General features: G+C 43.1%; 2 protein-coding genes across 2 annotated transcripts; both read right to left on the bottom strand.

The window, feature by feature from the left end:
- Positions 1–6078: 6078 nt before the first annotated feature.
- LOC115164216 (ELMO domain-containing protein 3) lies at positions 6079–16611 on the bottom strand. Its single transcript, XM_029716476.1, has 13 exons — positions 16507–16611; positions 15264–15768; positions 14262–14333; positions 13413–13487; positions 12707–12776; positions 12309–12371; positions 12095–12183; positions 11854–11977; positions 11644–11766; positions 11382–11512; positions 11165–11241; positions 10924–11051; positions 6079–10795 (listed from the first exon to the last, which is right to left on the bottom strand). Exons 2-13 carry the CDS (start codon positions 15297–15299, stop codon positions 10557–10559), a joined length of 1227 nt encoding a protein of 408 aa, XP_029572336.1. The 5' UTR covers positions 15300–15768; positions 16507–16611; the 3' UTR covers positions 6079–10556.
- Positions 16612–20667: 4056 nt separating this feature from the next.
- On the bottom strand, positions 20668–25009 carry star (steroidogenic acute regulatory protein). The gene is made up of 7 exons (XM_029716475.1): positions 24771–25009; positions 24410–24517; positions 24157–24287; positions 23825–23983; positions 23341–23525; positions 23098–23191; positions 20668–21528 (listed from the first exon to the last, which is right to left on the bottom strand). Exons 1-7 carry the CDS (start codon positions 24832–24834, stop codon positions 21406–21408), a joined length of 864 nt encoding a protein of 287 aa, XP_029572335.1. The 5' UTR covers positions 24835–25009; the 3' UTR covers positions 20668–21405.
- Positions 25010–26930: the final 1921 nt, after the last annotated feature.

Below are 26930 nucleotides of genomic sequence, written 5' to 3'. Positions count from 1 at the left end.
GTTGAGAGGGATGAGGTAAAAGGGATGGCAAATAAGTCTGGCTGCACAACTGATTGGCAAACGTACCGCAAATTGAGAAATCATGTGGCTAAACTGAATAAAAAGAAGAAACTATACTATGAAACAAAGATTATTTATATAAATAATGATAGTAAAAAGCTTTGGAGCACTTTAAATGAAATTCTAGGCAAAAAGACAAACCCAGCTCCATCACTCATTGAATCAGATGGCTCATTCATCACAAAAGCCACTGATATTGCCAATTACTTTAATGGTGTTTTCATTGGCAAGATTAGCAAATTTAGGCATGACATGGCAACAACAAATGCTGACACTACACATCCAAGTATAACTGATCAAATTATGAAAGACAAGCATTGTAACTTTGAATTCCATAAAGTGAGTGTGGAAGAGGTAAAAAATGTTTTTGTCTATCAACAATGACAAGCCACCGGGGTCTGACAACTTGGATGGAAAATTATTGAGGATAATAGCAGATGATATTTCCACTCCTATTTGCCATATCTTCAATCTAAGCCTACTAGAAAGTGTGTGCCCTTAGGCCTGGAGGGAAGCAAAAGTAATTCCGCTACCCAAGAATAGTAAAGCACCTTTTACTGGCTCCCGAGTGGCGCAGCGGTCTAAGACACTGCATCTCAGTGCTAGAGGCGTCACTACAGACCCTAGTTCGATTCCAGGCTGTATCACAACCGGCCATAATTGGGAGTCTCATAGGGCGGCGCACAATTGGCCCAGCATCGTTCGGGTTATGGTTTGGCCGGGGTAGCCCGTCATTGTAAATAAGAATTTGTTTTTAACTGACTTGCCTTGTTAAATAAAGGTTCATCAAAATAGCCGACCAATCAGCCTGTTACCAACCATTACTAAACTTTTTGAAAAAATGACGTTTGACAAGATACAATGCTATTTTACTGTAAACAAACTGACAACAGACTTTCAGCATGCTTATAGGGAAGGACATTCAACAAGCTTAGCACTTACACAAATGACTGATGATTGGCTGAGAGAAATTGATGATAAAAAGATTGTGTTAGCTGTTTTGTTAGACTTCAGTGTGGCTTTTGACATGATCGATCATAGACTGCTTATGGAAAAACGTATGACTTTACACCCCCTGCTATATTGTGGATAAAAAGTTACCTGTCTAACAGAACACAGAGGCTGTTCTTTAATGGGAGCCTCTCCAACATAGGTAGAATCAGGAATTCCCCAGGGCAGCTGTCTAAGCCCCTTTTTTCAATCTTTACTAATGACATGCCACCAGCCTTGAGTAGATGTACAGTATGCGGATGACTCAACACTATACACGTCACCTACAATAGCGAGTGAAATTACTACAACACTTAACAAAGAGCTGCAGTTAATTTCAGAATGGGTGGCAAGGAATAAATTAGTCCTAAATATTTCAAAAACTAAAAGCTTTGTATTAGGGACAAATCATTCACTAAACTCTAAACCTCAATTAAATCTGGTAATAAATAATGTGGAAATTGAGCAAGTTGAGGTGACTAAACTGCTTGGAGTAATCCTGGATTGTAAACTGTCATGGTCAAAACATGTTGATACAACAATAGCTAAAATGGTGAAAAGCCTGTCCATAATAAAGCGCTACTCTGCCCTTTTAACAACACTATCAACAAGGCAGGTCCTACAGCCTCTAGTTTTGTTCCTACCTGGACCACTGTTCAGTAGTGTGGTCAGGTGCCACAAAGAGGGAAGAACAAACTATGGGAGGCATACAGTACTATATAGAGCCATGGCTACATGAAATTCTATTCCACGTCAGGTAACCGATGCAAGCAGTATAATCACATTTAAAAAACATAAAAATACACCTTATGGAATAGCTGGGACTGTGAAGAGACACACACAGGCACACATACACATAAGACACGCACTCCACACACGTACACATGGATTTTGTATTGTAGATATGTGATAGTAGAGTAGTGGCCTGAGGGAACACACTTAATGTGCTGTGAAAAGGGTTATGAAATGTAATGTCATGTAATATTTAAAATTGTATATGACTGCCTTAATGTTGCTGGACCCCAGGAAGAGTAGCTGCTGCCAAGGCAGCTAATGGGGATAGGGTTGCAAAGGGTCGGAAACTTTCTGGGAAATTTCCAGAAATTAAGTTAAGCCCGGGAATTTGGGGAATTTTCCTTAAATTGATCAAAACAGTTAGCTTATAACAGTGAACCTTTTTTGTGGGATACACATGAGGCAATTCTAGGTCTTGTGGCATATTTTAGTTACACTATCCCCAATTCAATGGAATTGCAACCCTCTGCATGCACAGTGCATTCTTCCATCACATGTGCAGTGCACTCTTCCATCACATGTACAGCTGATTCTCAAGATCTTGCACACTAATGAGATGCTATTGAGCCCACACTAGTACACTGTCTGAGCCAAGGACTACATGCTTTCTGGTAAGTTTTGACTACAATACTGGGTGGGGGAATATATTTTATATTACATAACTAGTAAATAGTAGCCTACAGAAAAGTTTTTTATTTTATTTTTATTTCACCTTTATTTTACCTGCTAGGCCAGTTGAGAACAAGTTCTCATTTACAACTGCGACCTGGCCAAGATAAAGCAAAGCAGTGCGACACAAACAACACGGAGTTACACATGGAATAAACAAACGTACAGTCAATAACACAATAGAAAAGTCTATATACAGTGTGTGCAAATGAAGTAAGATTAGGGAGGTAAGGCAATAAATAGGCCATAGTGGCGAAATAATTACAATTTAGCAATTAAACACTGGAGTGATAGATGAGCGGAAGATGAATGTGCAAGTAGAGATACTGGGGTGCAAAGGAGAAAAAAAAAAAATAACAATATGGGGATGAGGTAGTTGGGTGGGCTATTTACAGATGGGCCATGTACAGGTGAAATGATCTGTAAACTGCTCTGACAGCTGATGCTTAAAGTTAGTGAGGGAGATATGAGTCTCCAGCTTCAGTGATTTTTGCAATTCGTTCCAGTCATTGGCAGCAGAGAGCTGGAAGGAAAGGTGGCCAAATGAGGAGGCTTTGGGGGTTACCAGTGAAATATACCTGCTGGAGCGCATGCTGCTATGGTGACCAGTGAGCTGAGATAAGGCGGGGCTTTACCTAGCAAAGAGTTATAGATGACCTGGAGCCAGTGGGTTTGGCGACGAATATGAAGCGAGGGCCAGCCAACGAGAGCAAACAAGTCGCAGTGGTGGGTAGTATATGGGGCTTTGGTGACAAAACTGATGACACTGTGATAGACTGCATCCAATTTGCTGAGTAGAGTGTTGGAGGCTATTTTGTAAATGACATCGCCAAAGTCAAGGATCGGTAGGGTAGTCAGTTTTTTTTCCTTTCTATTGAATACGCTATTGTCCGGTTGAAATATTATCATTTATTTAGACAATAGACAACCTGAGGATTAATTATAAACATCATTTGACATGTTTCAACAAACTTTACCGGTACTATTAGGATGAATTTGTCTGTATGTTGTGACCGCCATTGATCCAGTGGATTACTGAACAAAACAGAGTTATTGGGAAATAAAGAGGGACTTTATCGAACAAAACAAACATTTGTGTAACAGGGACTCTTGTGACTGCAACCAGATGAAGATCATCAAAGGTAAGTGATTAATTTTATCGCTATTTATGACTTTCGTGACTCCTCTACTTGGCTTAAAAATGTTTGTATGCTTCCGTAAGCGGGTTGCAGTCCTCAGATAATCGCATGATATGCTTTCGCTGTAAAGCTTTTTTGAACTCTGACACAGTAACAAGAAGTTCATCTTTAAGCCGATGTATAACACTTGTATCTTTTATGAATGTTTATTATGAGTATTTCTGTATTTTGAATTTGGCGCTCTGCAATTTCACCGGATGTTGTCGAGGTGGGTCGCTAGCAGAACGCCTGTGCCAGAGACGTTAACAATTTCTGCTAGTTAGTCTTTGCTACCATGTGGCTTTTAGCTTGCTTGATCCTGCTAACTGAGGAGTGTTAATTCACCTGTTTCCATACATGTGTCATTTTAAAACATTTATCTTACAAAGAAGTTGTTTAATCTAACTGCTTAACTATTTATCAGTACATGGAATTGTATTTGGGTTTTTTTACTAAATTTTTTCTAATCTTTATAGGAAAATGCCACGGGCACTATTTGATGTGGAGATATTTCACTGCAGCTAATGTAGAAGGAAAATCTGTATACATTTGCAAATACTGTGCCAAATCATATGTGAAGAATGCAACAAAGATGCAAAATCATCTGGCCAAGTGCATAAAGTTGCTCACAGGCAATGTGTATTGGAATTTCTGAATGTTCTTCGCCCAGCAATACACCCCTCCAACCAGGCATGCTTTATCTACTCATTTGCTGGATGCAGAGCTCAACAGAGTTCAAATGAAGGTCAAGCAAATCATAGAGAAAGCAGACTGTATTGCAATCATCTCTGATGGGTGGTCGAATGTTCGTTGACAAGGAATAATTAACTACATGATCTCCACCACTCTACAAGAGTGCAGACACAAGGGACAACAGACACACCGGTCTCTACATTGCAGATGAGCTGAAGGCAGTCATCAATGACCTTGGACCACAGAAGGTATTTGCACTGGTGACAGACAATGCTACGAACATGAAGGCTGCTTGGTCTAAAGTGGAGGAGTCCTACCCTCACATCACACCCATCGGCTGTGCTGCTCATGCATTAAATCTGCACCTCAAGGACATCATGGTGCTGAAAACAATGGGTACACTACAAGAGAGCCAAGGAAATAGTTAGGTATGTGAAGGGTCATCAAGTTATAGCAGCAATCTACCTCACAAAGTAAAGTGAGAAGAATAAGAGCACCACATTGAAGATGCCCAGCAACACCAGTTGGGGTGGTGTTGTCATCATGTTTGACAGTCTCCTGGAGGGGAAGGAGTCTCTCCAAGAAATGGCCATATCACAGTCTGCCGATATGGACAGCCCCATCAAGATGATATATTTTGGGAGAGAGTGGTAAGCAACCTGAAACCTATAGCAGTAGTAATTGCACGGATTGAGGGAGACAATGCCATCCTATCTGATGTTCAGACTCTGCTTGCAGATGTAAGAGAAGAAATCGGTACTGCCCTGCCCACTTCACTGTTGCTCCAAGCAGAGGAAACTGCAGTTTTGAAATACATAAAAAAGCGTGAAGACTTATGCCTGAAGCCCATACACGCCGCAGTGTACATGTTGGACCCCAGGTATGCTGGCAAGAGTATCCTGTCTGGTGCAGAGATCAACAAGGCCAATGGTGGCATCACTACCGTGTCTCGCCTCCTTGGCCTGGATGAGGGCAAGGTTCTTGGCAGTCTGGCAAAGTACACTTCCAAGCAAGGGCTTTGGGATGGAGATGCAATATGGCTGTCGTGCCAACATATCTCATCAGCCACCTGGTGGAAGGGACTTTGTGGATCTGAGGCTCTTTCTCATGTTGCCTCCATCATCCTCCAAATCCTACCAACATCAGCCGCCTCGGAGCGCAACTTGTCCTTGTTTGGGAACACACACACCAAAGCACACAGCAGGCTGACCAATACAAGGGTTGAAAATTTGGTGGCCATCTGGGCAAATTTGAGGCTTTTGAGCCTGACGAGCCATCCTCAACAAGGTTGGAAAGTGACAGTGAAGATGAGGCCTCAAAGTCTGATGTTCAAGAGATGGACATTGAGGAGGTCCAGGGAGAAGACATGGAAGCCTGAGAGGAAGACAACCAAAGCTTTAGTTGAGTCAACTAATTTAATTAAAGTTCAATTCGTGACAAATCTTTTAGAATTGTATTTATTTTGGAAGGATTTAATCATTTGCAATGATGTATACTTATAAAGTAAAAGGTTTGTTTCTGTCTCCATATGATATGGTAAATATATCCAATGCAAAAAAACATTATATTAATTCCCATATATTCCCATTAATTCCCACCTCTGAATATTCCCCAAAATGTGCAACCGTAAATGGGGATCCTTAATAAATACAAATACAAGAATAATAACCGCAACACAAAGAAAGAGAGCAAATAACTTTTCAATTGCATTTATTTAGGTTTCTCCATAACATACATTTTACTGTACAACGGCACACATTTCTGAAATAACTCTCATTATAAAATAGGGCGTCTACAATTAAGGTACAGTCATAAAATGCTTTCAGGGAAAAAAGACAACAAAAGCAACAGTAGAACATCTTCATATAAAGCGCAGGGGATTCAGGAAATGATTTGTTGTCGACAAAGCAGAGATTCAGACCACTCATTTCAGAGTACCTTGCATCCTGCTTAAGACCCGTTTTCTCTTGGTTTTGAACTGAGATCTAACTGTTGAAAACAAAATATGACATAACTGGTGCAAATTTCAAGCCAAGACCTTGATTTAGGACTGCAAATCAAATTTGGAGAAGCAACACAATTTTTCTGTACGATCAGAAACTAATATCATTGTTATTTCTCATTTTTTTACCTGACATGGTCAAAGGTGGGAACAATCACTAATACACACAAGAAAGTGGATACCGTCGAAGCGACAAGTAAATTAGCTTATCATTAACATAGTCAACATCAGTAATGATTGTTCAAAAATCCATTAGAGAGGATCTGCAGTCAAGCTGACATAAAGCTATGTGGATCTAAGCGTGTGGTTGGGCCTATAGTGGACCTGTGTCATTTCAAATAAAGTACATAGACCTACCAGCTTCAGTGTTAGTTCACTAGTGTTTCAGGTGTGGAATATACATGACATTTGACATCCAAGCTGTGTATGAGGGAGTGTGTATAACTAAGGAAAGAGAAAAGATACAATCTGCCATTATATGAAGTGAGAAGCCATTGTCCTTAACAGACATTCAAAGAAGAGAAAGAAGATTTGTCTGAAGTCTTGTGGTAAGCAATGTGTTTCAATAGAACGCCCTACTGACAATCATATAGTTACAATCACCTTCTGTACAAACTTCCTGATTCACACAATGAACTGAAACAAGCCCCTCTGCTAAAATAGAACAAAAAAATAACTTTATATGTGTATCTTCACAATCTGAAATGCAGGTTCAGTGAAATTATTTACGGGGCGGCAGGTAGCCTAGTGGTTAGAGCGCTGGGCCAGTAACCGAAAGGTTGCTGGATCGAATCGCCGAGCTGACATGGTAGCAATCTGTTGTTATGCCCCTGAACAAGGCAGTTAACTCACTGTTCCCCGGTAGGCTGCCATTGTAAATAAGAATTTGTTCTTAACTGACTTGCCTTTTTAAATAAATAAAAAATATATAAAATTGACTTTAGTCCATTATTTCAGATTAAAGAGGGCTATGATAAGATTATGGCTACAATGAGATATTGAGTAGAGCCCTGTTCCTTTAAGCCGGTCTGAAAACACAACACAGACAAAGCATACTATTCAGCCACCTAGCAACACTCACACTGTACACACCTCCAACATTCTATAAGAGTGCAAATTTGCTGATAAAAAAAACACATACACTTGGCAAAATAATGAGCACAAATTCCTTTAAAAAAAATAGGGGGTAGATGTGCAGGGTAATGTGCTTGGAAATAACCCAATAAAACAAGGTAGGCTATGTATAGGAGCTGATAATGTCCATGTTTATAGATGTTTATTTAATGTGTATATTTTAGAATGAGTTGAATGGGTTTGTTTTACCTCAAAGGAGATAACCCCTGACACAGTGATACATCCAATTTTATAGGCTTCCCTTAGAGGGTAACATGACATCCTCTGGGCAAGCAGACACAATAGAACCATCTGGAACACAAGCAGCATCCTACTCACAGAATGACGTCACTGTAATTCTACAGTATGGTTCAAATGACCCCATCCTACTTGTTCTGCTTTCAGAGCAGAAGACAAAGATCATATTTAAGAACAGGCTACCGAAGATCTACAAGTACCTCAAAAACATTCATCCAATGAGTAGCTCCACTAATGAGATGTGTGTGTCTCTTGTAGAAGGGGGGGGGGGGGTGAATGTCCTATAGTAACAGCTTGAACCACTCACTGACACTAAAGACTGTAAATGAGACATGACCAAGAGCAACAAATTCTACAAGGAAGGTAAAACAACAAGGATGCTATCGGATGCTACAGTACTAGTGCTACCTGAACATGCTACTGATTGAGACTGCAGAGCTATGCTCCCCTGCCATACTGTACCATTCCCCACAAACACAAGCACACACCCTGAAATAAGGAAGGATTTCCCTCATCATACAACACTATTATTACTGATTATCCATAACAGAATTGGGATTGCATACGGTACACCTTCTTAGAGACACCCTTCACTGTTATCATCACTATCAGCATATCATTTCAAATGAGTAAATTCTGCCAAATCACAAGTGTTCCTCATCATAACAATACCACTTTGTCTATGGACACCCTAACCTTTAGCTCATTCTAGATATCCATGAGATTAGCTAAATGTGTAATTTGTGTGCACTATCCATTTAGTCAGATAACCCACAGACGATTGCATTCGTCAAACAACTCTGGTTGGATGCTCTATAACGGAATGTATGTACAAAGCTTCCAGCAGACTTCAATCACTAGTCTGACTAAACCAGCCCACCAACACACTCTGCTAATCCATGGCTAGTCAACTGTTGGCTTGACTGACCTGTCTAAATGCTAATCTCAAATGAAACCATTTGTATTATGTAATACACTACTTTTGACCAGAGAAACACAGGGCATATGATCAAAAGTAGAACATTATATAGGGCCTACTAAAACATTATATTTGAGACGAAGGCTAAATCTTAGTTCAGATACGACAGCCGAAATTAGACGAGATAACAAGTAGATAATTTTAGAACGTTGTACAACAGCTGACTAAAGAAGGGGCAATCAGATCAAGACGAGATGTGCAGTTGAGACCTTTTCCACAGCAACAGTGCCTCTTTATAATGACGTGATGAAACTTTGAAACGAAGTTGCCACTTGTAGCAAACGAGTGTCCTAAAATACACGCACCAGAAACAGGGTGCACTTTATGACTTGCCAGATAAATACTGTATCAGCAAGCTAGGCTAGCTACGTGCAGCAACATAGCTAGCTAATTGTCTGCTTGGCTGAACACAGAACGTTAGCGCACTTTTCTCTGATTGGCTAAATGGATCAGTCTCGGTAGCAAGACTTTAACTAAAGCTTTGTCATGTTGAATCTTGGAAACTGCTGATGACGACCTGAGACGTTCTAAAACGACACCGTTCATATCAAACAAACTTAGTTCTAAAACACCTTAAAGGTAGACTCGGCGGTATGACGTAGATGCAGAAAGTAAACAGCATAGTGGGTAAATTTCCGCAACAACTAAAGCAATGAGGCTCAATTTCTCCGTTGTTTTTGGTCCTGTGGCTACCACGCCTGAAGCGAACTTGTGCGCGTGCGCAGATACTGTGGCGAGCGCGAAGTCTTGAAATCGTTGCTGCACGTGGCAATGTCATTTTGAAGAGTTCACCTTAAAGACAGTTGCGTCGCGTCTCATTATGTATTTGAACTGGGCTTAACAACTCTAACCCTCATCCTGAGTTTCTTAGCATAATAAATTCCTCTCACTTTTATAAATACCATCAAGTACTTTATCCATATAATATCATTTCATATACAGTATAATCTCATCTATTGTCATGACAGCTATCCCTTTGGAAAGGACTAAAATAGTTTTTAAATTATTAAAAAATATATCCCCCATACAATAGGGGGGCTCTGGGCCTATTCAACCTGCACTGGGAGATGGAGACAAGAACCATCGGAGCCCACAGACCCACCACACACATAAGCCTGACTACACACACAAACACATTGCTCACTGTTCCAACTCCCTATAGCCAACACAGACCTTTACCTTCATACCCAGCACACACACACACCCAGGCTTGGTTCTGCTGACAGTAGAAAACAGACATACACACTATGGCTTTCCAGAACTCTACTAGGGCCGTATAGACAGATCGGTGCCCTGGGGCTTGGCAGCTATTCAATAAACCAAGGGTGAGCATTCTTACTCTGCAGGCTTTGGCTCCAGCCAAGCTGAAACACACCTGATTCGACTTATCGACGCCTTGATTAAAGACTACGATTGGATGATTAGTAGAAGAATCAGGTGCGTCCTTGTATGGTAAAATTGCCTGTCCCTGCACTAGACCCAGAGAAAACGTTAATATTTCATTCACTCTCTCTTCCTCTTTAATGACATCTTCTATTCATCCATCAGTCCCATGTCTGTGATTTAGTGTTATCTGACCGCCACACCATCATGTACTTCTGTTGGGAGAAAAGGGATCCCATACAAACTGATCTGAGAGCAGCGTTACAGCATCAATGGGTATGTACCACAAAGTAGTGGGGTCAGGGCTTGGTGGGGTCCTCATTCTCTTTTGGTCTCACACACACACACACAAACAGACACACACTCTCTCTTTCCAGCTCAGAGTAGTCTAGCTGTACTCACAGTCTCTCACTCTCTCTCTATCTCTCCCTATGTCTCAGATGAGCCTGGCCTCTCCCTCCATGTCTGGGGTCAGCTCACACACTCCAGTGAAGTGCATCTCCTTGCCCCTGGTTCCCTCAGACCTGGCCCCTCTCTCCCCCAGGCAGGGTGAGGGTTGCTGGGCCGTGGGGTCTGGGGAGGCCCGGGGTGCGCTGCCCGACCTTCTCTCCCTCAGGAAGACGTCAAGCCGACGCAGCATCTGCTTGGGGTTCTTTTTGGCAAACAGCTCCACTTCTGGAGGGGAGCAGAGACACAGTGGATGTCAAGGATGTGATTGTGTTACAAAGGGATGTTGTTAATAATGACATGATACTGAAAGAACTGGGCTTTGTTAAGCCTTGGGTAAAAACACAGAGCGTTACCTTTGAGGACGAAGCCAGAGTCAGAGATAGTCTTCTGCTGGCTCTTCCAAAGCTGGTAGAGGTGCAAGAACGTGGCAACAAAGAACTCATTCAACACCCCCACTACCTGCTGTCGACGGTTACACTCCCTGGATGACCACACACACAAAAGTGAGAACATCTTGTAAGCAAGTGACTAGGCTCTTGTGAGTTTCTGTCAAGCCAATGTGTCTGTCATAGAGCAGCAGGGCAGGACACTTACTTGGAGAGGGCCTCTTCTCTGAGTGCATGCAGGGCGATGCGGGTCATGTTGATGGACATCACACAGAACGGAAAGTTCTGGAGAAAGATTGGGCAGAAAGAGTAGAAACCAAATGGGATTTGTAAATAGAAAGACTATTCAAGTAGCCAGGCACACATTACATAGATGTCCCTACTTGCCTTAACCTGAATAGTTTGTGGCCAGTGTGTGTATGTACCTGTGTGGGGTGTTGGGACAGCTTGTAGATGTCTCTGGCTAGAGGCAGAGTCTCAGGGTCCATCACCAGGTACAGGGTGTGCATCAGCCCCAGGAAACCTGTACCACGCAGGTCTGTGGCTGGGTCCGTACCTACACACAGACACACACTCAGCATTTCGGTGTTTTGTTCATTTCTTCATAGCAATATCATTTTATCACACTTTTCATCTCAGTGTGAGAGCGGCATCTAATGAAGTATAGATGCAGAAGACGTCTCTCACCTTGAAAGCCCACATTCTCCCAGTGGGTGCCGAACCGAGGACAGTCCTGCTTGCTGCCTGTCAGCCTCTTATAGATGGTCTGTAGAACACGCATGTGTACAGCCTGACTGTTATCCAAAGAACCTACAGAGAGGAACACACACACAATCAGCCTCTTATCGTCTGCAAAACGGCTCTCCCGCTCTCTCATTCAAACACACACACACTTACACTGTGCGATGGCGAAGACCAGGTCCCTCTCCTCCAGTAGTTCTCGGTGAATTCGCGGCGGGCCGAACAGGAAGTGTGTGATAGCGGCCAGACCCGTCCTACGGATGGTGGGCTGGATGTTCTTCTATAGAGAGAGAGATAAGGGACAAAAAGCAAACTGACATTTTTTTTGTAATGATGAGAGTGAGACTCTACAATGCAGTCCTAAAACCCCCAGACACAGAAAGACCCACATTCTTACCAGCACCTCGCCAAGGTCTGTGGTCTGGAAGTGCTGCAACGCCTCATTAAAGGAGATGAGAGGAGTAGGACTGGACTCCTCACTGACCACTGGAGACACACAGGACAATAACACACTTCAACAGATTCGTATACAACCTAGAATGGAGGAGTAATACGTCACAGCTTTCAGGCAGCCAGGGAATAGGTAGATGTTGCTCCTAACAACAACTCACCTGGTTGGATACTCTCTAGAGCCTCCCACTCCTCTCGAGCCTGCTCCACCTCCGCACTCTCCTCTGCAAACACACACATACACACTGTTGAGAAACAAATCCACCTCACACTCTCACACACACACACACACACACACACACACACACACACACACACACACACACACACGTGAGGAGTAATCGTTCAGTCATGGTGATATGGTCCCACCACCTCTCCAGTTAATTTTCAATCTGAACGACACCTTCTCCTCCTCTACGCCATGACACCATCATTTCATACCCTGCCCCTCCTCTTCTTCATCTCTCCACCCTCCCATAGCCGGCCTGGTAGCCTGGTAGCTAGGATACATGGTTGTTCCTTTGGGAAGAGGGGCCACTGTGAGTGTACTGTGTCTTACCTTCAGTCTTGGGTTGTTCTCCTCCTGTAGCCAGGGACTGCAGAAGGCCATTCTGCTTCAGAGCTGAAATCTAGACAAATCAAAAACATTAAGGACACCTGCTCCTTCCATGACAGACTGACCAGGTGAATGCAGATGAAAGCTATGATCCCTTATGATCCATTACCGACTTCTTAAACCCACTTCAAATCATGAAGGGGGGGAAAGGATAAAGAAGGATTTTTTAAGCCTTGAGACAATTGAAACATGGATTGTGTGTGTGTGCCATTCAGAGGGTTAATGGGCAAGACAAAATATTTAAGTGCCTTTGAATAGGGTATGGTAGTAGGTGCCAGGTGCACCTGTTTGTGTCAAGAACTGCAACGCTGCTGGGTTTTTCAAGCTGAACTGTTTCCCGTGTGTATCAAGAATGGTCCAACACCCAAAGGACATCCAGCGAACTTGACAACAGTGGAAAGCATTAGAGTCAACATGGGCCAGCATCTCTATGGAACGCTTTAGACACCTTATAGTCTATGCCCTGACGAAATTAGTCTGTTCTGAAGGTCAAAAGCAGGGGGTGCAACTAAATATTAGGACGGTTTTCCTAATGTTTGGTATACTCAGTGTATCTGTAAACACACATTTAAAAAAAAAAGAACAACAGTAGGGTCGGTTCCCTTTCCTGTAATGTCTTTGACATGAGGTCCAGTATAGAGCAACTCACTGGCAGAGACTTGAGCAGTGAACTGCCATTGGTGTGCTCTTTGACACTATGGCCTGGTGTCAGTCCATTAATCACCTGGGAATACAGAAACACAACAGGTTACACAATGCCAGTGGTGGAAAGTACTTAAGTAAAAATACTTAAAAGTACTAAAGTAGTTTTTTTGGGGTATCTATACTTTACTTTGCTATTTATATATATTTTTTCACTTCACTACATTCCTAAAGAAAACAATATACTTTTTACTCCATTCATTTTCCCTGACATCAAAAAGTACTCGTTACATTTTGAGTGCTTGGCAGGACAAGAAAATGGTCCAATTCACGCACTTCTCAAGATAACATCCCAGGTCATACCTACTGCCTCTGATCTGGCGGACTCACTAAACACAAATGCGTTGTTTGTAAATTATATCTGAGTGTGGAGTGTGCCCCTGGCTATCCGTAAATTAAAAAAAACAAGAAACTGGTGCTGTCTGGTTTGCTTAATATAAGAAATGTGAAATTATTTATACTTTTACTTCTGATTCTTAAGTATATTTTAGCAATTACGTTTACTTTTGATACTTAAGTATATTTAATGCCAAATACTTTTAGACTTTTACTCAAATAGTATTTTACTGGGTGACTTTCACTTGAGCCATTTTCAACTAAGGTATCTTTACTTTTACTCAAGTATGACAATTGGGTACTTTTTCCACCACTGCACAATGCAACATAGAACAGCAGGACCAACAAGCTACCAGTCCATACTGATGATAACAGGAGAGGTATACAGAAACTCCTGCTTAATAAAAATGTTTAAACAAACATCTCTGAAAGGGAAACTCTGGTTGGTTGTTGTACTCACAGGTTTGTGGTTAAAGTGGCCATTGGTTAGCTCCTCTGTCTCTTTACATTCATGGGACACACCATTCAGACCCTGAGAGGAGGGGGACAGACCGAGAGGCATCATCAGACACAGCCAGGGTAGCATGGAAGAACAGGAAGTAAGGGGGCAGGAACATCTCTGTAGAATGAGATGCAGCTAAGGATCAGGTGGTTACCCTCTCACCTGATCTGGGGTGTATTTAGTCTGATTCCGTTGCAAAACGTTTGGTCGGTTGCTAAATGTTTTGCGGCTTAAAACGTTTACTCCAAACGGAAAACGTTTTGCTACGAAAATGAGTTTCTCTATTGGACAGATTTTGGTAGGTCCCTCCCCGTTTCGTTCCGTTTGTGTCCATTTGGTTCCTATAGTAAATGGATTCTGTTGCAAAACAGAGACCAAATGTTTTGCAACAGAATCCAACAAATGAATCCACCCCTGGCAGGATGGTACATTGCCAGTGCAGACACAGCAAAGAAAGATAACTGTTAGGCTACTTTGTGGTGGAAACCTTTCATTTCCCCATGTGAACACTTTAGAGGGGAAGATGCTTCATTACTTCCTCCTCTACTCACTAACACAATGGGGATTAAAAACAGAAGGGAGAGATGGAAATTCAGCTAAGCACCACGCATTTCGCGGTCAATAGTCAAAACTGTCTAATGGATGCGTCTACCGTACTATAAGGTTGTACCTTCAAGCAGATAGATCTGTTAGTGCAGCAAGTCTCATTGTGCAATCTGATTGAATACCACCACACCCACATTGTCTACCCCTGTGATGGTATCACACAGACCGTATACAGTTAACATGTGTACAGAACAGGCCATAAGGTCAAAATATTGATTTGGAACTTGACTGATGTCTGTTGACTGATACTGTTCCATTTCATTGTATAGAGCTGATGCGACTGTTAATCACATAGTTTTACACACGGTTTAAACTACTTCAAAAGGTTCGACTATTCAAGGTTAAAACACCTACCTCCGTGTGTGATGTGACACCGCTGTCCTCTTCCATGGCATGAGTGTGTGAGTCTATGTATGTGTGAGTGGGCAATCCCTGTTCTTTAAAGCCTAATTTCTCAGACTAAGGTGGGCAAAAGTGCTATTGGGAAGACCCTCATGTTGTCTGTGTCCCTTTCCACAACTACTGTTTTTCGAACTTCTCCTTCCTTCCTCTCTCTTGGTCCAGACTAGAGTCAACAGGTTGATCTCATTGAATTCAATTGTTGTGCATCCTGCCCCATTAGAGGGGCTGCAGGGCTGGGTATGGACACTGCTGGTCTGGTATGGCCTCTTTCTTTCCCAGCCGCTTCATTGCTTTGACACTCAATGTTGGCACCTCACATCCACGATGTAACAATGTTCAAACCCAGGTGGGGCGAGTCTTGAAGTCTTGCAGAGTTGGAGTGGGCCTTCTCCTTGACAGGATCTAACCAATAGGGGGCACTCATGTCATGCTATGTCAACCTGGTTGTCATGGATATCTGCAATTTGGGGCAGAAAAATAAGGTGGGTAACTAGCTAGCTTACAAATAAAATGTCAAAAGCATAATAATTATTAATGAACACAAACTGATCAAGTGTCTATTTCCAATTATCTTTTGAAAAAGTATCCAAACCAAACTCATTGAATGATTAGCTAACGTTAGCTAGCTACAGTACATAGCTAGAACCGTTATCAAGCTGTCAAACTAGGCTCACCAAATGGTAACGTGATACCGAAGACCCACTCACAGCCTACACGAAAAACAAAAAACTTCAAGGTACAATCTGAAAAGTGATTAACGTTACCGGTAACTTAACTGACAACATAACTAACTACCGGTACGTTAGCAAGCTAGCTACGTGAGCTGACAGGCTACTGCTAGCTAGTCTAACTTACTGTACATTCAGTTAGCACTGGCTAGCTATCTACATCATGAATGCGGTTTTTTTTTTTGCATAACATTTGTGCTCAGAAGACAGTCAACATCAGTGGCTCTGAAGTACCGTCATCCAGCAAGCTAACATTAGCTAGCTAACTCTAAATCTAAGCTAAGTTAGCCTAGTTAGCAAGCTAAATATTTTTTCACAAGCCAACCACTAGTTTAACTACTGGCCTTCTGGACACTGTCAAAACATTTTCGGATTTGTTTTATTTCTCTCTATTTCTTAAACATTCATCTCACAGCAGCGATTATCTATATAATAGTTAAATATCGTTTAATACAGTTTATTTTTACCTCAGTTTCACTCCCTCCAATCTCAGTTTCCCTTCCCCCTTTCCACAGTTAACTTCAAGTGCATTCTGGGAATTGTGGTTTCCTGCCCTGCCTAAACTGCCTGTGCTGGACGGTTCCTTTTCGATTACGTCATGGCTAAAGCAAAGCGAGTGATACATTTCCCAGAATGGACCTTGATTGTACTGGACACTGAAAATCGATGGTATAGTAAACTGTTTATGGTAATATAAACACATATATAACCACAATGCACCTGTCCTGTAAAGTGGCCTGAAAAATGGTATGTGTGAGTGTGCGCTGAGGCCATGGTTGTGATCGGATGCTGTAGAGGTCAGAATGATGTGAACTTACTCACTGTACTCTATACCTTTGTTGACGCAAAGTAGAAAAATAATACGTTTACGACTATAATTTCATGTCTTCACGGTCCATCCCTAAAACCCCCATAGAGACATCTGGCATTTAACACAACCTGACATATTTGACCGCTCTGCATTGGTTTCCCATTGGCACAGATCTAGAGTCAGGTTAACCACACCCAATCACAAAACTGTCCAGCACCTGGACCAGGGCACATTTTATTCTTTGGCTGACTGCACATTCACATGCTCTTCCGCTTTTAAATTTGAAGGGGGAAAAAATACCTAAAATGAGAAGTTAAACATTGCGCCAAAACATTACGATTAGCGCTACATGCGGTTAGTTCACCAATGTGTTTACAGTTATCCAATGGTGTAGGGGAAACACTGGTAGGAAAGCAGTTATTCCTGGTGACTGGCTGTCCCTGGCTGTGGTCAGCTCGCAGGGCTCGGCATGGACATGTACTCTGAGAAATAACAGCTCTCTGACCAGATCCCCCTGGGCACACCACCTATGTAAACCTTTGACATCATTGTGGTAGAACATGTGTGGGCTGGGGTGACGTACAGTAGGTAGTTAAACTGGTGCTCTCCATCCCATCCAGCATCAGGGTTAGCCGGCCTGGCGACCACAGAGAAAGGCCGGGGCATGAGGACTATATTGCAGTCGAGGACATACAGTGAGGGAGAAAAGTATTTGATCCCCTGCTGATTTTGTAAGTTTGCCCACTGACAAAGAAATTATCAGTCTATAATTTTAATGGTAGGTTTATTTGAACAGTGAGAGACAGAATAACAACAACAAAATCCAGAAAAACGCATGTCAAAAATGTTATAAATTGATTTGCATTGTAATGAGGAAAATAAGTATTTGACCCCTCTGCAAAACATGACTTAGTACTTGGTGGCAAAACCCTTGTTGGCAATCACAGAGGTCAGACGTTTCTTGTAGTTGGCCACCAGGTTTGCACACATCTCAGGAGGGATTTTGTCCCACTCCTCTTTGCAGATCTTCTCCAAGTCATTAAGGTTTCGAGGCTGACGTTTGGCAACTCGAACCTTCAGCTCCCTCCACAGATTTTCTATGGGATTAAGGTCTGGAGACTGGCTAGGCCACTCCAGGACCTTAATGTGCTTCGTCTTGAGCCACTCCATTGTTGCCTTGGCCGTGTGATTTGGGTCATTGTCATGCTGGAATACCCATCCACGACCCATTTTCAATGCCCTGGCTGAGGGAAGGAGGTTCTCAACCAAGATTTGACGGTACATGGCCCCGTCCATCGTCCCTTTGATGCGGTGAAGTTGTCCTGTCCCCTTAGCAGAAAAACACCCCCAAAGCATAATATTTCCACCTCCATGTTTGACGGTGGGGATGGTGTTCTTGGGGTCATAGGCAGCATTCCTCCTCCTCCAAACACAGCAAGTTGAGTTGATGCCAAAGAGCTCCATTCAGATGTTCATTGGCAAACTTCAGACGGGCATGTATATGTGCTTTCTTGAGCAGGGGGACCTTGCGGGCGCTGCAGGATGTCAGTCCTTCACGGCGTAGTGTGTTACCAATTGTTTTCTTGGTGACTATGGTCCCAGCTGCCTTGAGATCATTGACAAGATCCTCCCGTGTAGTTCTGGGCTGATTCCTCACTGTTCTCATGATCATTGCAACTCCACGAGGTGAGATCTTGCATGGAGCCCCAGGCCGAGGGAGATTGACGGTTCTTTTGTGTTTCTTCCATTTGCGAATAATCGCACCAACTGTTGTCACCTTCTCACCAAGCTGCTTGGCGATGGTCTTGTAGCCCATTCCAGCCTTGTGTAAGTCTACAATCTTGTCCCTGACATCCTTGGAGAGCTCTTTGGTCTTGGCCATGGTGGAGAGTTTGGAATCTGATTGATTGATTACTTCTGTAGACAGGTGTCTTTTATACAGGTAACAAACTGAGATTAGGAGCACTCCCTTTAAGAGTGTGCTCCTAATCTCAGCTCGTTACCTGTATAAAAGACACCTGGGAGCCAGAAATCTTTCTGATTGAGAGGGGGTCAAATACTTATTTCCCTCATTAAAATGCAAATCAATTTATAACATTTTTGACATGCGTTTTTCTGGATTTTTTTGTTGTTATTTTGTCTCTCACTGTTCAAATAAACCTACCATTAAAATTATAGACTGATAATTTCTTTGTCAGTGGGCAAACGTACAAAATCAGCAGGGGATCAAATACTTTTTTCCCTCACTGTAGTTTATGTATTTTCAAAAGAGGGAATTGAACCATGGTTGTCATCTTGGTCAAGTATTGAATTTGATATTCAGATTGTTTGTTTTGTCTATTTTGTTTGGTTACTTCACTTATCTTCACTTTATGGCTGTGTTTTGAGGATATACATTCCCTTCCCCCTTTACCCTTAACATATGTTTGTGATAGTGTGTCTTATTCCCTTCCCATGTATTAAGTATAGACCAAGGCCTTGGAGTGCCTTGAACACTTATTCTACTGTAAAAGATTTCATGCAAACGTCAATTATTATGCCTCATAACACAGTTCCAATACATTTATTTTTCCATAACAGAATCCCACCCTCTTAACTTTTCACAATCCTCAAATAATCTGTGTATGCAACAGCCAACGTTGTTGCTAAGAGTTTAATTGCCTAAGAAGTCGAGGTTAAAATGTTCACAATTTATACTTTAAACAGCTGCCAAGAATGTACCAACGTTAGTTATGACAGTCACCACAGGAGGTTGGTGGCACCTTAATTGGGGAGTACGGCCAAGTGGTAATGGCTGGAGTGGAATTAGTGAAATGGTATGAAACACTGTACATCAAACATGGTTTCCATGTGTTTAATGCCATTCCATTTGCTCAGTTTCAGCCATTATTATGAGCCGCCCTTTCTTCAGCAGCCTCCACTGACAGTCACTGCTCTGTAATGCTCATGTTAGATTTAGCTCATTACTTCAATGTTAGCTGTTACTCAAATTCAGAACATTTCCTTTACCAATAAAATGTATATCTTCATCCAAATGAAATGATTTTGTCGGCCTTACTCTCACAGATTTTGATTTAGGCAAGAGCGGCATGCTGTGCTGTGACGTGTGCATCTGTAATCCTAGAAGAGGCTGACTTCTATTAAAGAAAATGACTGTCTCTTTGACAAATATGACCCCCCTTTTTCCCCCCTGAAACCCATTTTCCCTCAGAGCGCACACTATATCCTAGAAAAGTACAGAATTTTCTGGAACAATTACAACTATAAATCATAGGAAAATGTTACAAGGACAATAACAGAGGGCAGACTTCCCCTTTGGCGTGAGTTGTGCTGTTGACTTCATCTCGGGGAATGTACTGCAGGCCCAGGCCCAGGCTCACAGTGCTGCAGAGTCCTTCACACACATGTGAATGGTCAAACACCTGCTTGCCTTGGCAAACACAACAGCCAAATCCATCTAAGACAGGAAAATATTTTATGAACTAAACTTTGTGGTTAGAAAATACCTTTTGAATTCCTCCCCCCAGTTGAAATGGAATATTTACGTAATGATTGTGAGGACTTGAGATGGTTCGCTTGTTTGAGTTTTTCTGTGATGTTCTTGTCATATTTGGTTGTATTAGTTTGATTTGAGATGTGTTCAGATGTGTAATAAATTGTTATTTTTCAGTTGCGGCATATTAAATGATTTTATGACTGACGATATATAAATATTGATTATGTTTGATTGGTATGCCTAAAATGTTTTATTTGTAACTGCTTTTCCACATTTTGTCAAGTGAGATAGTAATAGAAGAATAATCCTTGTACATTTTAATGATGTTGAAATCATTTATTCACTTGGCAGTCATCCTAACCCAGTGTAATGCAATGACATTGTTTTACAATAAATATAATATTGAAATAAAAGTGCACATTTCACATTGAGAGTACAATGAGAATGTAATTACCAGTGCCATGGCTGGATAAAAAGTGACTTGGGTGGTTATTGTGCCGTAGAGACACTATACAGACTTGTGGGAACGTGTGTATGTATTGAGAAGAAGGCGTGTGAAGGGGGCTCACAGATTGCATCTAGTCTTAAGTATCCTCTCTTAGGGCTATGATTACACAGGCAGCCAAATTCTGATCTTTCTTTTCACAAATTGCTCTTTTGACCAATCAGATCAGCTCTGAAAAATAGCTGATATGAAAAGATCTGATGTGATTGGTCAAAAGACCAATTAGAAGGGAAAATATCCGAATTGGGCTGCCTGTGTAAACGCAGCCCTAGTCTCTCCCCTTCATCTGGACTGGTGTGTGAACAGGTTAGGTGTATAGGAGAGAAGGAAAGGACATAAGGAGAGTAAGCCACTTTAGACTGTTAATGCATCAGAGTTCAAAAGAAGAAGGTTTCACTCAATTGTACTGATATTCTGTCCTAAGAACTCAAGAGAGTAGTTAGAATTTGATTCTCTTGGATGGAGGAAGTGGCAAAGATGACTGGGCGGAGCTGTCCATTTGGTGGCCTGCCGTTGCTGTACACTCTAATCGAAAGATCAAAGGGCATGGTGTGTCAGCATGCTGGTGCCATCTCCATAGAAACACTGTTGTCGGCCATCCTTTGCCTCAGGTGGTTGGCAAAGTCCACCTGTGTCTGAGAGAGTACTTTGTTTATGATGGTCTTTGGGATCCAGCCCTGTGAGAGAGCGAGACAGGGTGAAACAGGAAGAGAGAACATGATAAGAAACAACAATTAAGTGTCCTCAATGCAACCATCATCAACCACAACCTTAGGAATTGATCAGTAGCATCTGATTATAACAACACAGGTGTATCACACTTAACAGAAATCCCTCATTATGATTAAAGGCCAAGCAATATATATGGGTCCATTAGTTCCAGAAAGGATCTTCTGATCTTCTTGACCCTAACCAGTTAGGCTTCAAGACGAGTCACTAAACCGAGACTGCTCTTCTCTGTGTCACGGAGGCTCTCCACACTGCCAAAGCTTTCTCTCTCTCCTCTGTTCTCACCCTCCTAGATTATCAGTTGCCTTCAACACCGTGAACCATCAGATCCTCCTCTCCACCCTCTCAGGGCTGGTCGTCTCTGCACATTCTAATATTGCATCCTACCTGACAGGCCTCTCCTACCAGGTGACATGGAGAGGATCTGTGTCTGTGTCACTACTGGTGTCTCCCAGGGCTCGGTTCTAGGCCCTCTTCTCTCTATACACCAAGTCACTAGGCTACGTCATATACTCACATGGACTCTCCTGTCATTGCTATGCGGATGACACTTAACTACTTTTCTCCTTCCCCCCTTCTGACACCCAGGTGGCGACACACATCTCTGCATGCCTGGCAGATATCTCAACTTGGATGTCAGCCCACCACCTCAAGCTCAACCTCGACAAGACGGAACTGCTCTTCCTCCCAGGGAAGGCCTGCCCGCTCAAAGACCTCTCTATCACAGTTGATCACTCCACAGTATCGCCCTCTCAGAGTGCAAAGAACCTTGGTGTGACCCTGGACAATACCCTGTCATTCTCTGCAAATATCAAAGCAGTGACCCGCTCCTGCAGGTGCATGCTCTACAACATCCGTAGAGTACGACCCTACCTCACACAGGAAGTGACGGAGCTCATAATCCAGGCACATGTCCTCTCCCTTCTGGACTACTGCAACTCGCTGTTGGTTGGGCTCCCCGCTTGTGCCATCAAACCCTTGCAACTTATCCAGAACACTGCAGCCTGCCTGGTTTTCAATCATCCCAAGTTCTCTCATGTCACCACGCCTCTCCTCACACTCCACTAGCTTCCAGTCGAAGCTTGCATCCACTACAAGACCATGGTGCTTACCTACAGAACTGCAAGAGGAACTGCCCCTCCCTCCCTTCAGGATATGCTTAAACCCTACACCCCAACCCGAGGACTCCGTTCTGCCACTTCAGGTCTCTTGGCCCTCCCACCCCTACGAGAGGGCTGCTCCCACTCCCCCCCCCCCCAGCACTCGCACTCTACTCTACATTATTGATGAAAATGTGACTTTCTATGCCTGGGATATGTGGTTGTCCCACCTAGCTATCTTAAGATGAATGCACTAACTGTAAGTCACTCTGGATAAGAGCATCTGCTAAATTACTAAAATGTCAAATGTACAAAAAAATATTATGAAAATGCTTTTTGCAGAGGGTGTCAAACCAGATAGCTACAGTTGTATCTGTCTGACCCTAGTGATAAGATGCAGGTTAATGGCCTCCATACCTTTAAATCTATGCTTAACAACCAGGTGAACTTGGTCTTGTTGGGGTCATCAGCACTGGGCCGCATCACTATACATGTTGGTCCGTTCTCTGCCCTGAAAAAGTCAACAATACAGTGTAGAACATTCATGTTAGCATATGTTGGAGTCCAACACAATATTCAAATAATTGTTTTATATGGTGTATTGTTAGTGACTTATAGCCTCCATCTATCCATCCATCCCTTGAGTCTAAATTAGCCTACCTAACAACTCCCCTCTGTTCGGGCATGGTGGGGTGCTGAGTGGACATGCCGGCAAGGAAGCACGTGGACCCCCGGCGCTTGGCACAGCGAACACTAACGAAGTCCCGCGGCCCCACCACGTTACCAGGCGTGGGTCCCGACACTTCGTGGGTCACCATGGTCTCCTGACCTATCTTCTGGAGGATCTAAAGGGGGGAGGAGAGGAAGAAAAAGGGAGGAAGAGAAAGAGAGAAAGATAGAGAGAAAAGGAGAGGAGAGTCAAAAACCTCTGTATATTCTTCAATGGCGAGAATGCACATTGGGACTCTTACATTGAACAAAACAACCCAGAGTATGCGACTTCTAGTCAATCCATGCAATCTGTGTACACATGAGCCAATTCCTCTTAATGTTTTGTATTGTTGTTGCGTTATATATGCAATTTAGCAGAACCTTTCATCCAAAGCGACTTACAGTGCCTTGTTTATAAAGTTGATTGTCCCACCTTGACCTCTTTGACGTTAGGGTTCCAGTCTCCCATCTGCTCCATGTTGCCCACCAGCTCCACATAGAGGTTATCAGAGCGCTGGTCCAACAGCACCTCCAGCTTAAACACCTTCCCCACGTCAGGTAACACCTTACTCAGCACCTTGTCTCCATTCGCCTGGGATCATGGGACCAGATAATTAAAACTCATAGAACTGCAAGAATAAACAACAACCTTTTATATTGCAATTCCAAAAAGATAAACGTCTGTAATTACTACATTGAATAGGTGAAGAAGGGAATTTCAGTGTGCCAGCCCTCCTGTCTTTGGCACTAAATCTCTATACTCACAGCAATGATCTCAGTGGTCCATCCATCCTGATCGCCGAGGATGCTGATAGACTTCTGCAGTGCCTCCTCTCCCTGCTTCACATATGACACCTCCGCCTCATTGTAGCCCTGCTCCTCCTCGATCCGCGAGCCTGGAGCACAGCACAGACAGAAAACAACATTATAACTAGACTTAGAATAGACTTTCCTTTTGGGTATTTGTGAGAAAAAAAACAAGTAAGAAGTGGGTTCTGAGTGGAGGGTGTGGACTTACTGAGCAGTGAGCTCCTGCGGCGGACATGGCTGATCCAGCTGCTAGGGTTGGGGCCCGCTAGCATGTTCAACTCATGGTGAATGGCCACCATCGCATTCTTCCTCAAACCTGGGACAAGGAGAATGGGAGAAAAAGTAGATAAGAACAGTGCTATAAAAAGCTGTAGAGGAATCTACAATACATTAAATTGTTAGTACAAAAGTCAGTACAATTTGAAAATAGTACCATAATTAAAAAAAAATATTATTGTTAAACCAAATCATTAAATATATTTTTTGTTAGCTAACGATCCACAACTGAAAATTACAGTTTCAGACCTATGAAACACTAGAGAATCATTCACAAACTGTCTCTCACTGACCTGTCATGTTCCTCATATGTCTGTAGGAGATGCCAGCGCACAGTTTGAAAGTTGCAGGCAACATTTTGTATCAATTTAGTGTTTAGTTTCTGAGTGAAATAGATATTGCTAAAATATAATAGATATAAAGGAGAGGACCCGTTTAGATTGTCGATTTTGTTCTTGGTGTCTCAAAGAGAGAAATAGAGAATCCTGTAACTGTAAAACAGAGAGGACCAGTAAGGTTGTGTTGTCGAGAGGATTTTAGATTCTGTCTGTGGGAGTCGCAGTATGTGTGTCTATATAAGCATGGAGCAAGGCCGTGATGCTGTCACCTCGGAGATAAACACACACATCATCCCGCCGTTCTAATGACCCTGTGGCCAAGGATACCTCTTGGACAAGCTGAGAATGTCTCCAGGCTCTAATAAACATTGTGTCAGATAACATTCAGTGCTCAGGCACACTGCACCACACACACGCACGCACACGCAGACGCACACACGCACGCACACGCACACGCGCGCGCACACACACAGACAGATAGACAGACAGACAGACAGACAGACAGACAGACAGACAGACAGACAGACAGACAGACAGACAGACAGACAGACAGACAGACAGACAGACAGACAGACGCCAGTCAGTGGAGAAGGACCAGTAACAGTCACATCCGCTCACACTCCCAAGGTCCCTCACAGCCAAATCACCGGAATGTATGAAATAAACCGTTTTTACTGGATGTTTGCTGGACAGAATATTCTGGCAACAGTATGTGTTGAAACCCCCTTTATGGTAAGTATGATCCCATCTTTAACAAAATGATATGATCTAAGCAGAGCATGGAGCTCTGACACTAAGAGATATTGGACATCTTTAGCTTGGTAGAAGTTGACTCTCTCCTCATACAGTGCATGGGTTATTCCACCAATTATGTGCCTTTTGAGAAGTCGTAACTTGGTTGTAAAAAAAACTGTATATATATAGGAGCAATATATATATATATTTTTGCGCAGTATATATATATACTGCGCAAAAAAATAAAGGGAACACTTAAACAACACAATGTAACTCCAAGTCAATCACACTTCTGTGAAATCAAACTGTCCACTTAGGAAGCAACACTGATTGACAATAAATTTCACATGCTGTTGTGCAAATGGAATAGACAACAGGTGGAAATTATGGGCAATAAGCAAGACACCCCCAATAAAGGAGTGGTTCTGCAGGTGGAGACCACAGACCACTTCTCAGTTCCTATGCTTCCTGGCTGATGTTTTGGTTACTTTTGAATGCTGGCGGTGCTTTCACTCTAGTGGTAGCATGAGACGGAGTCTACAACCCACACAAGTGGCTCAGGTAGTGCAGCTCATCCAGGATGGCACATCAATGCGAGCTGTGGCAAGAAGGTTTGCTGTGTCTGTCAGCGTAGTGTCCAGAGCATGGAGGCGCTACCAGGAGCCAGGCCAGTACATCAGGAGATGTGGAGGAGGCCGTAGGAGGGCAACAACCCAGCAGCAGGACCGCTACCTCCGCCTTTGTGCAAGGAGGAGCAGGAGGAGCACTGCCAGAGCCCTGCAAAATGACCTCCAGCAGGCCACAAATGTGCATGTGTCTGCTCAAACGGTCAGAAACAGACTCCATGAGGGTGGTATGAGGGCCCGACGTCCACAGGTGGGGGTTGTGCTTACAGCCCAACACCGTGCAGGACGTTTGGCATTTGCCAGAGAACACCAAGATTGGCAAATTCGCCACTGGCGCCCTGTGCTCTTCACAGATGAAAGCAGGTTCACACTGAGCACATGTGACAGACGTGACAGAGCCTGGAGACGCCGTGGAGAACGTTCTGCTGCCTGCAACATCCTCCAGCATGACCGGTTTGGCAGTGGGTCAGTCATGGTGTGGGGTGGCATTTTTTGGGGGGGCCGCACAGCCCTCCATGTGCTCGCCAGAGGTAGCCTGACTGCCATTAGGTACCGAGATGAGATCCTCAGACCCCTTGTGAGACCATATGCTGGTGCGGTTGGCCCTGGGTTCCTCCTAATGCAAGACAATGCTAGACCTCATGTGGCTGGAGTGTGTCAGCAGTTCCTGCAAGAGGAAGGCATTGATGCTATGGACTGGCCCGCTCGTTCCCCAGACCCGAATCCAATTTAGCACATCTGGGACATCATGTCT

Source organism: Salmo trutta, chromosome 27 (assembly GCF_901001165.1).
Source record: "Salmo trutta chromosome 27, fSalTru1.1, whole genome shotgun sequence".
Taxonomy (NCBI): Eukaryota; Metazoa; Chordata; class Actinopteri; order Salmoniformes; family Salmonidae; genus Salmo; species Salmo trutta.
This window is presented reverse-complemented; position numbering and strand designations above follow the sequence as displayed.